The sequence below is a fragment of the Ammodytes marinus genome, assembly GCF_949987685.1.
Source record: "Ammodytes marinus genome assembly, chromosome: 13".
NCBI lineage: Eukaryota > Metazoa > Chordata > Actinopteri > Uranoscopiformes > Ammodytidae > Ammodytes > Ammodytes marinus.
Window position 1 is genome coordinate 19,713,283 of NC_137217.1, and position 12,230 is coordinate 19,725,512.

Below are 12,230 nucleotides of genomic sequence, written 5' to 3' on the forward strand. Positions count from 1 at the left end.
GTAGCGATGTAATTGGACGACATTGCCGAAGTAGGCGGGACTATAGATATCGGCGACGTTTGCTATTGGTGGAATATCTATGTCAGTCATGCATTGTGCTTGAGCGTTTTATGACCTTTATGCTGATACACAGGAGACCTTTTTATTTCTTCTTTGTTTTTTCTACCCCAGATGAAACAAAGTGTCCCTGATTAAGACACATTTTTCAGAATCGGTGATCGCCTAAGGTGAATACAGACTGGTGCAACACATAGATAGGTGCAAAATGTTGTTATTTCTCTATAAATGACCAGTAGATGGCGCAACTATCTACCAGCTGGTAGTTCAGCAGCATCATCCACACAGAGCAAACAGCTCTAGCCCTCTGCGACAAGTGCATGACCTCCAGCAACATGGAGATGCCTGCAAAAACTAGCAGCAGCTGAAAAGTATACGTGCATTGCAATGACATACTGCAGTTGAAGTAGGCTACTGTTACTATACAGATATTGTATTATTGCGTCTTGGGTTTGTTTTCAAATGCCATTTCTCTTCTGTGATGCATTATGGGTTTTTAATGTTGCCTTTTATATATTGTTATTGACGTCTATCTTGACCAGGAAACTTAAAATAGAGATTTTCATTATGCTTATTTGGCTACCACTGACTCTTACTGATTAAATAAAGGTTAGAATATTATAGGACTACAACAACAAACAAACAATGGGCTACCTTAGTAGGGCTATTTAAAAAGTACTCATATTATAAATATTCTTTACGGGGAGATTTTTATATAAGAAAATAAAAACATCGAGTGCATACACAAATCCTATTAGGCAAATGCAGAGCTGACCCCCAACACAAAAGGGACATTTTTCAAATTGTGTAATAGCTTGTCAAGACATGTTGCATCCTACATTTGACTTATTATGAGGCGTGTTCAACTGATAATGTTTGGAGAATTTCAGTAACGTGTAAGTTGTGTATCCATTGAAGTGACTAAAGTTACACACAGCTCCTCCCAAAACTCCAGCGGCATCCCACAGTCTGCGAGCACAACTTTCCTCCACATCTCATCGCTTTGCCTGGTCGACAGACTGGACGCACCATCTCACGCTCCGGGAATGGGATCTTTACTTGGTTCAAAGAAAAACTTTGAGTTCTTTCGAGTTTTCGCTCTCGAGAAGCTACTTTTCAAACTACAGGGATAGCTGTTACTGCGGCTGTAGGGTGACGGCAATGTAGAGTCACTGGCAAATTACTTCCAATACGCAACAGAAGCTGTGACAGAGTTTCATACACGGTCGGTTTAACAGCACGAAGCGGGGTCTCTGAATTTGATGACTAGTACATGTTTTGTAATTTCAGATCACAGATTCTGTAACGGAGGCGTGCGTAAAATCTGTGCGTAAAGTTGGAGCTATTGCGCACGTTTTTAAATTACATTGCGAGAACGTGTTTAAAAAAGCAACACGTTTATTACATTTTAAATCTGTGAGACAATTCTTAATAATACCTTGACAGCCATGGCAAAGTGGTTCAGAGATTTCCCCATTAACCTGAAGAACGCTAATGAAAGGGTCCGCTCGGCCTCCGAATCTGGTCCGCAAACTCGACCCAAACCCTCGTTTGGTCGAGACAGTTTAAAAGGAAATCTGCGCAAAGATGGAGGGGTGGGGGGCTTATTGGCGGGGAGAAACAGAAAGAATTCGGCCACAGAGCTGGGCCGTAACAACACGGGTTATGGTGGTGGGACAGTCTGGGATACTCTGACGGGTCGCAAGAACTCCAAGGTGGAGACCGGGACATCAGATGAGATCCGCCAGGTCAGGACCTCCAGTTTGGCGCAAGCTTACATCAGCAGGATGATCAAGGTGGACAAACAAGACAAGAACTCCCCCAAACTCGACGAGATAAGTGAACAGAAGCAGCCCAAGAACGAAAAGGGAAGGTCTGACGTTAACACAACGGTGAGTATTAAAGTCTACAGATGATTCCATCAGGGCTAATGTGTGTGAACTGCATATGCAACTTGGTATTCTTCAATATCAATATTTGTATTTATTTAGAATCAAAACTAGGAAGAAGCAGGTTAAAGAAGAATGCAGTTTCAAAGTCAATATACTGTACAGTGCAAAAAAAAAAAAAATCATAATGGGCTTGAGGTCAGGCCTTTCCTTTGTGTTTTCCCTCCCCACCTTAGTTCATATAAACCCTGTATTCAGTTTCCATCGCTGTCAAAAGAACACAATGCAGTTTCACTACATTGTGTCGGATCAAACAGGCAAACACAATGCACTGACCTCTTTGCAAGAATATTTCATGCTTGTCCCTCCATTACTTGTCACTCAGTCACGTACATTACACACACACACACACACACACGCACACACGCACACACACACACACACACACACACACACACACACACACACACACACACACACACACACACACACACACACACACACACACACACACACACACACACACACACACAGGTGAATGCAACATCTGAATAGGTTTTAACAACCCCACATTATACCTTCTGACGGGGATCATTTCCCCCTTCTCACAGCTTATCATCCTAGAGGACTATGCGGATCCTTTTGACGCAGAGAAAACCAAGGAGCAGAGACAGGCTGAGAGAGCAGGAGTGAACGATGGGTACATGGAGCCCTACGACGCACAGGTCATCATCACAGGTGAGGTCATAGGGTCACCTCCTGTCTCTTAGCAACATTATGCAAGGGCCATGTGTGGCATCTTTACTGCAAGTATTTGAAACCAATCCTTCTTTGAAGCTTCTACAGAGTATTATAGACTAAATCAAAAGACGCAGCCATTTACTTTGAGGATTTTTTCTTTTTATTCAAAGCAAACTGAAACTGCATATCTGCACATGTTCCAATGTTTCTGCCAGAACAGTTACATCTTGCCTTTGTAAAAGCAGGTGACAGACACATAATCGAAAATATAATTAAGGTGTGGAAAGATTCACTTGAGATTGGCCAGGTCTCATTTCATCATATCATCATCATGTGTGCTGAAAACAGAACTTTGTTTGATAACCTCTTAACACTCTTTTTTACATCATCTTGAAAAAGCTAGGTACATGATATGCAAGGCAACACTTTTTAAAATCTTATGTAATGTGTCTGCACCCACAACTTTATGTCACATTCTTTTTAAAGAGCCGACCCCCCAGTCTTTCTGATGACTTACACCTCCCTGCTGGCGGTCACCATAGGAACAGTGTTGTGCAGGGACAATGGGTGCAGCTTCCTCTTCCAGCTTCCTGTCTCCTGCCTCTGTTTCCTTGCCCCATTCTCTTGATAGGAAGTTGGCCCCAATGCCCCCCCCCCTCACACACAGACACACAGACACAGACACAGGCACACACACACACATGCACACACACACACACACACACACACACACACACACACACACACACACACACACACACACACACACACACACACACACACACACACACACACACACACACACACACACACACACACACAGCCACAACCACAACCACACACACACACACACATGATACTTTATGGTCGGGCTTGAAACATTATTGAAAGACCCCCCTCACCCATGCCCAAAACCTGCAGGTCCCCCCCCCCCTTGTCGCCCAATCACTTCCCAGCAGCCAGGAAGTGGCCTGGTCAGCCAGCCAATCAGCGGCTGTGTTGACCTTTTCTTCCTGTGGCTCCATTGTTTGGTCACACAATAGTGCAGACACACAGGCTACCTGTCAGACAGCAAAGAAACACAAGTGAAACCCCCCTCCCCCAAAATAAAAAAAAAAAAAATTAATGACTTGTCATAACAAATGCAATTAAGAGAGCAAATCATACCGAACAGATGTTTTTTGTTAATCCAACTTACAAACACAAGTATAGGCCCAGAAACCTTATTTGAACCTATCATTTGTATATATATATATATATATATATATATATTTATATATTACTGAAATATACAGGAAAAAAAGATACACATTTCTGATTAGTTGAACTCAAGTTATGAAAAGATGCAATAAAAAAAGTACATTCAACTGTGTTCATAACTTAAACTATATGCACAAGTGTCAGTTATGACATTCCTTTCTTCCTTTGGTTTTTAATTTAAACCATTATAAAAAGATGTTGATTATACTGTAGAGTAATTTTGAAGGTTGTCTGGTTCTGATGAACTGTGTTAATTTACAATGATAGCTGTCCTCAATTACAACTGTCATAAAGGCGGTATTTAATGTAGGACTGTTCTATAAGACTGCATTTGTTTTAGCTTGGTGTACCTACTACACTGGCAGCTTAGTGAATACAAGGAAGATCTGGGTTAAGACCCAGAATAAAGAAGAATAGATACAGTACATAATTATACTACATATTGTATTGTGAATGTAACTGACTATGTAAACAGATTAGTTATTTTTTCCATATTATGCCTTTGAACTACTTCAAGATAGGCAAAAAAAAACAGATTCTATACTAAAAATAGTGATGCAACATCATGCTGATTACAGCTATGTCTGTTATCTGAGTGAAAACACAACCACAGTGACTTCTATCCTCCTAAACATTTTCACCGGCTTCATTTGAAAATGTCTCTTGGATGAAGTTTTGAGGCCGAATCAGCCTTCAAAATAGAAGAAAATTGTATGAAAACACAGAAACACACAGAAACATTACACGTTTTTTATGACAGATGACAGTGTAGTGAGTGCTTTGGGAGGCCTTGTTGTCAGTTGTGACAATGTTCCCTAATCACATGACCGTTGTTGTGCTGTGTAGACGTTCGTAGACGGGGCTCCAAGGACCTCCTGAAAGTGTGTGTGCTGTTGGACCGAGGCAAGAGAGAGGGGAAGCCAGCGGCCCCAAACATCTACGATACGCCATACGAAGGCGGGCTGGAGGGAGACAGCGAGGGGGTGTGGATCCCTGTCACACGGCCAGAGTCTGACGTCCGCCCCGCCGGAGAGTATGAACTGCCCTGGGAGTGGAGAAAGGAGGACATTGTTAGAGCGCTGTCAGGTAGAGAGAAAAAGGCAGAGAGGGGGATGATGGGGAGGGTGGGCTGGGGTTTTAGGGCGTGGAGGAAGGATGCCATGGGTTTTTATTTGTACAGTAATGTGCCACAACAATTTTGTGTTTGCTCCAGAGAGAGGAAACAAAACAATCCTGCTGAATCAATTTCCAAGGGATGTGTTTACTTTGGTATAGCTCTGTCATGCTTTGATAGAATTTTTTGAATTTATTTATTATGCAAGGTTGATTATTATGTCTCTCTCTCTCCTATTGCCTCCACCAGCTCAGTTCGAGGCAGTGGATTGTTCTCCCAGTAAAGAGAATGGCCGCCAGCAGCAGCAGCATCAACAGCAACACACCCTGAGGCAGAAGAACTGGAACCTTAAAACACTCATACCATCTTCTCCGTCCTCTTCCTCTTCTCCCTCCTTCCCTTCCTCCCCCATTCTCAAGCTCTCCCCTCTCACGCCCCCGTCTCCTTCTTTCCCCACTCTCAAACTCTCCCCCTCCTCTAGTCCTACCAGACTTTCTCCTCCATCTCCAACCTCCCCCGGTGTTTCCCCACTGGATGGGGAGCAGGCCAAAGTGGACCCCAGCCAGCCCCTGGAGAAGCAAAGGTAAGGGGAGATGACAGGAGTTATTCATAGGAAGGAGGAGGGGAAACGTTCCCTATGCCTTATATACATTAAAGGTGCATTATGCACTTTCAGGGGAGGAGGATTTGTTTTCATTTGCAGAGCTTGTGGTTTGTTTACATAATATTTTCTGTACATGTGATTCTAAGTACTGAATAATTCTAAACACAGACAGTGAAACAGTGACTTTCAGCTTGCTAACGCAAAACAGTTTTTCCAGGGATCCAATTTTCCTGTCACGTATGTTTGTTAATTCAGATATTAGAATCTACTGTAGATTAATAAATGTTCACTTCTCTGATACACCCAAAGTTACATAGTGCGTCTTTAAGGGAAAAATAGAGAAAGGATCTGCACAATGGATTATATTATCCCAAAAGTTATCAGACTGATAGGGGGTTACCAAGTCCTATAAGGCCCCTATCAGGTCACCATAAGGCCATTACAGACCAAGGTATGTGCTAGAATCATTACATTATGCAGATATCATGTTAAAACAAACAATATGTTGTCACAAAGCAAATCAATAGAAATGTCAATTGTAGCAATCATGCATAATGATATAGAAAACATTTGAGTATATTAAAATATGTCATCGTAGTACAAGATTCAATCGACCTCACTGACTTGGTGATCATATGCTTATAAAGAGGGAAATATCTCTGTCCTTCCCTCAAAATGTAGGAAACTAATTATGTTACAGTAAACATTTAATAAGTTCTACATATTTTCGTCAAATTCTTGTTTACCTTGGTACAAATAAAAAGTGTCACTGTAGCTATGTATACTGTTCAACCCTGAACAGTATTACTTCAATAGTAAATTGAAGTAATCGAAAGAACAAGATGAGGGTTGAGACGTTTGTTCGCCTATATATTTTAATAATGCTCATTAAAATGAACAACCCATTTCTCATAAAACTCTGCAGAAATAAATAACACTTCCTGTCCCCCCTGTCTTTTCTCTGTGTTGTTCTGCATTTTGCCACGACAGTTACTAATAAGCATTATGCTTATTACTTTCCCCCTTTCCTTTGGCCGCTACCTGACCATCTGTGTTTGCAAGAAACTCCGGAAGAACAGCTTCGGCGGAAAATCAATTTCCTAAGTAAAAGTTGTTAAGCAATCAAGCGAACTTCCTTCAACATCTAATCTGGCAACTCACAATGTCAAATACAGTGAGGTGGCTGCCAGTCTTCTTGGGCCAAAATCTCACATCAGTTCAACACTTGGCACATTGGCAACTTTTAAGTGTTATATGGTATTTATCACTGAGTGTAAGCCACAGCCAAAGCCCTGGTGATTAGTTGCTAAACGTTAACGCTATAAAGAGGTGTCCTGTTGAAGTGAGGCTTGAATAGACAGAAAAGACTCTAACTGTAAGCCCCCTTTCCTCATCTTATTGGACGTGGGAACATGCTCAGAGCATTTGTTCTTCTCATGTTGTGGCTGAATGTCATTGTGTTTTGCCTCCGAGCATGAAGGCCACACACAGCCATGTTTATACTGTATATACGTAGGGCTCTGACCTGTAGCCGCTGTCAGCACAAATGTGTGTCCTAATAGTAATAGGTCTAGACATCGCGTTCTCTGTCCATTTTATTTATCTCTTTGCCCTCGCCAGTTCAACTTTGACATTGTTAACTCATTCAGCCCACGATATATGTCCCGTCCGACTGATTTAGGGCGACAGCAAATCTTTGTTGCTGTCGATGCGTTTGGTCCATCCCATCTGGGTCTCTTTCCTCTCTCCAGCCTTCATCACGTATCATTATCTTGACATCTGACTTATCTCCATATGTCACCGTGCTATATGTCAGTGATCTGCTGTCTCTCTTTGTGTCCCTCTCCCCCCTCTCCTCCTCCTCCTGCCAAGCTGGTACCATGGCAGTGTGAGTCGGCAGCAGGCTGAGGCTCAGCTGCAGCGCTGCAGGGAAGCCAGCTTCCTGGTGAGGGACAGCGAATCAGGAACCAGCAAGTACTCCATCGCACTGAAGTGAGTATGACGCGCAGATGTGTGCACATGTATTGTCCTGTTAGTGTGAGTATGACGGGCAGATGTGTGCACATGTATTGTCCTGTTAGTGTGAGTATGAGTGTTTGTTGAACGCAGTGCATGCCCGCCGGTAATAAAGCAACATGTACATATTTATTTATGGTGCTACTGTGCTTTGCTGCGTTGCACTCTCAGTTTTTCCTGGAAATTAAATATGCTTTTGTAGGATTGTAACATTTTGTATAATAATGCCATGTGTATGTGGCATATTTATCTTGTAATATACATACAATTTTATAGACAAAATATATTGAGGTGTCTGCCGACATTGCCTTCTAAGGTGATTGTGCTTGTGTATGGCTATTTTTTAGAAATGCATGTGTGTGTGTGTGTGTGTGTGTTTGTGTGTGTGTGTGTGTATATGTGTGCATGTGCCTGAGTACACATTTATTGTACGCCTGTCATTCATTTGAGAGTCCACAGCATTAACCATTTACACATCCACTGAACTCGGAAACTGCACATCCTCGTTTGGTGGGGGGCGGGGGGACAAGGGAGCAAGATTTCCCAGATTCCTCTGCATCTTCTAGCTCTTAACTTTAACGGATGTGTGGTGTGTCTTCTACCGCCAAGTCTGTCTCTTTGCCTGGCAGTATGTGTTTTATTTGATGTGTTTATATTTATCTGCCTTGTTTCATTAGGACCAGCCAGAGTTGCGTGCACATCATTGTGGCCCAGACTAAGAGTGTTAAGGGCTTGGGCTTCACCTTGGATCAGAGCAGCTGTGTCTTCTCAAGTATCCCTGAGCTGGTGCACCACTACTGCACTCACAGACTGCCTTTCACTGGAGCCGAGCACATGACCCTGCAGCATCCTGTGCTCAGGCCACACTGAACAAATCAGGACAAACAAATGCACTCGAACATAAGTACACATGCGCACAGACATGCATTGCGCATAAAGACGCACACACACACACACACACTGACCTGTTAATACATGTCATTTCATATCATACTCAAAGATATGCTGCTTTGGATTGACCTTTGTACAACCTAAACAAGTTTATGTTTGTAGCTCGTCCATGTGCCACCTAGTGGTCAAACTCCCACATTACAATGACCATTGATCACATTGTTGGTCACTTATTGTTTCCAATCTGAAACACAGATATACAGGAAGTACTTACATGATTTACAGGAAAACCATCCCCTTCTTCCTCAGCCTTGTGTATTTGTCCCATTGGCTTGTCCAGAACATAGTACTGTACTATGCAAACCAAATTCATTTCTGTATTACCTGGAAAAATGCACACAGTATATAACCAATCAGATATTTGCAGTAAGATGATAGGTTTATAATCTCCTGGTGCCCTTAAACAGATGCACCGGCATCATCAATTAGCACCATGTCATTGGGTCAGGTTCGGCCTCTGAGATCAATGCACCTGATTGGAGTATATTCATTCATTCATCTGACATGTCAATCAGCCTATTGATCTATCCACAAACAAAAGGCTAATTTGCCAACCACTCTGTCAAGAAAAAGAGCTTCATTGATTAGAGGGTTAGAAACTAGTGTAGTGGGAGGGGTCTTATAACAGTACAGTACCTACCCAGTCCAGTCAGCAAAAGTGTTTGAGTGTTTCCAAGTATGCAAAATGAATATGTGAATATTGTGTCCTTACAGGTGCTTTCACTGTCATCTAAATATCAGATTGTTATGATTAAAAAGCTATATAATAAACTTTATGGTGAATGAAGTAACTTGCCTTGCATAAATGATGTATTTGTATATGTGTATTGTAATGTTGACCAATGTCTGATGTTTTATATATATTATGGTGGTAAACATTTTATTCAGTAAATAAAATAAAATGTATGTTAACTGTAGACAAACAGTGTTATTATTATTAACCGAGCCACTGGCAAAAGTCTAAGCAAGGCTCAAGAAAAGAGGCAGTGAAACAGAGATGAGAAGCCTATCGGAGTAAATTTGTGTGCTTTTCTCTTGTAGCTATAAAACCTATTGACCTGAGTGTGAAATCAATTACAGCTAAACACATGCAATGCAACCTCATGCACGCACGCACACACACGCAATCACCTATCTGTCGTCAACAAATACAGGCACAAACGTGAGTACACATACATAAATAGTGTACACACAAATAGCTTTTACTCACACAACCCAAAATGTGGTGTTTTTTTAAATGCTCGCCAACACGCACATCAAGCTCCTTGCACATTACTGAGGAGCTTTGTCCTTACAATGAAGCATCCAAGCATGTGTTTGCGGTAAGATATGTCTTACCAGTAAACACCAGTGTATTGGCTTGCATGCGGTATCTCTTAGTGTGTGTGTGTGTGTGTGTGTGTGTGTGTGTGTGTGTGTGTGTGTGTGTGTGTGTGTGCGTGTGTGCAAGCAAGAATGTGTGTGCAAGGGTAATTGTAAGCACCCATGTGTGCATTTATGTGTGCATGCATGCAGTACTGCTATATAAATGTGTGTGTGTGTGTGTGTGTGTGTGTGTGTGTGTGTGTGTGTGTGTGTGTGTGTGTGTGTGTGTGTGTGTGTGTGTGTGTGTGTGTGAGACAGAGATGGAGTCAGAATTTTTCTGTTCAGGGATTACCAGGTTGCCATGGTGATTAGTTAGAGTGAGGGAGGGCCATCTCTACGGGAAGAGAAACAGGGGAGGAGAGACAGACTGCAATACATAAAGAGCTATGAATAACCGTGGCCATAGTGCTATAGTAGCGACAAAGCTCCCCAACAGAATGGCCTGGTCATTTTGTGAATGAGTATCAGCATTATGTAATATCAGAAATGAGTGACTGAAAAGTATGACGTACTCCAGAACAAATATGTGTTCATCCCGAAGACACTTCAGCAAGGCAGATGCTAAATTTGGCATGGGCTTGGAACCAGGCCTTCCGGTCAAGGAACTATCTCTTCTATTTATTTATTAATATATATTTTTCCCACATGAAAGATTATTTGTTCCTTTCCTTTTTGGCTAAATAAACTATTCAATCACCCATTGGAGAATCTGCAAAGTGCATCGTCACATGGCTGAACACTGAATCATTTTTCATGGTGCAACACAATTTGGAGATATGTGTTTTTTCAGACAGAGGACAGCGATGATGTGCATAATTTTGATCACCTTCACTCTGGATATGAGTTTATAATGTATCAGCGGTGGAAAACTCCTGGATCCTTTACGGAATGTATAGCTTTACCAAAATTATAATATAGATGCCTTCAATATATGCCTATAAAAGAAGAATTGACCAGTATATCAGCCATATAATCCTGTAGACAAGTATCAACAAATTGTACTTACTGTAAATATTATTTTAGTTAATCATTAAATATCATTGAATTACTTAATCTGTAACAGTTGATTACTATACATTATACAAGAGGCTAATATGTTTGTTTTGTTTCATCTGTATCTACAGTATATGCAAAGTAACTCAAGTTTTTGAACAAATGTAGTGGAGTAAAAAGTACAATGTTTTCCTCTTAAATGTAGTAAGGATGCATAAAGTACTATCTATTATTTACTTTTATACCGAAGATTCATAAGTCAGATTTACATGTTCTTAATCAAAGTGTTTCCCAGATATGACAGAACCACAGGAAGTTATTGCCGCCACCAGAATACCGAATGACAGCAAGCGAGGAAGGGACAGTGGAAAGGAGGGAGAGAGAGAGCGTGAGGGGGTGTTGGGGGAAGACATGCACTTGTGGGGGTCCCAGCTTTTAAATAATTCAGAGAGAGACTCACAGCACTCAGTGCAGAGGAGGAGCACTGTCAGGTCAGCTCACTCACTGCAGAGGTAGAGAGAGGGAGGAAAGGAGAGGGCCGTACAGAGAGAGAGAGAGGGGGGGGGGGGGGGGGAGCATAAAGATAGCATGAGAGGATGGCATTACAGTGGAAGAGTTTGCCTGGCTGTGCATGCATTTGTGTGTGTGTGTGTGTGTGTGTGTGTGTGTGTGTGTGTGTGTGTGTGTGTGTGTGTGTGTGTGTGTGTGTGTGTGTTTGTGTGTGTGTGTGTGTGTTGAATTGTGTGCATTTATGCATGAGTGTGTGTGTGTGCGCTGTGTTTTCCAGCTGAGCATGTGTATTGTGTGTGTGTGTGTGTGTGTGTGTGTGTGTGTGTGTGTGTGTGTGTTGGTAATGAAAATAGACAAAATGAAGGTGAAACAGGTCGTTTCCTCCTGGAGCTTTCTGATTTCTCTTTAGTCACCACGGCAACTGCCTCCTCCTTCCATCATCCTGCACTCCTGTTTACCAAGTTTACTCTCCCCCATCCAGCCATCCAGCCATCCATCCCTCCCTCGCTCCCTCGTTCCCTGCCTCCCACGCTGTCTTGACTCCCAGCCTTTCCCTTCCTATACCCCCCCTTCTATTTGCTGCATTCTCTCTTTTTATTTTTTTCTGTCATCATGCTCCGACTTTGAGCATGGCTCGCAGCAAACATGTTTTAGAACAACTTATGTCTACCTGGCTACTCCTCTCTCCTAGCAGCCTGTTCTGTCTTCATCTCCCCCCACACACCTCCTC

The 12,230-nt window shown here is 42.2% G+C and overlaps 1 protein-coding gene across 1 annotated transcript; it reads left to right on the plus strand.

Moving 5' to 3' along the window:
• The first annotated feature begins 1,072 nt into the window (after positions 1 to 1,072).
• Positions 1,073 to 9,451, plus strand: she (Src homology 2 domain containing E). Its single transcript, XM_080040165.1, has 6 exons — positions 1,073 to 1,949; positions 2,558 to 2,684; positions 4,794 to 5,033; positions 5,311 to 5,644; positions 7,538 to 7,657; positions 8,359 to 9,451. The coding sequence occupies exons 1-6, from the start codon at positions 1,506 to 1,508 to the stop codon at positions 8,549 to 8,551; spliced, it is 1,458 nt and encodes a 485-aa protein (XP_079896291.1). The 5' UTR covers positions 1,073 to 1,505; the 3' UTR covers positions 8,552 to 9,451.
• The last annotated feature ends 2,779 nt before the right edge of the window (positions 9,452 to 12,230 follow it).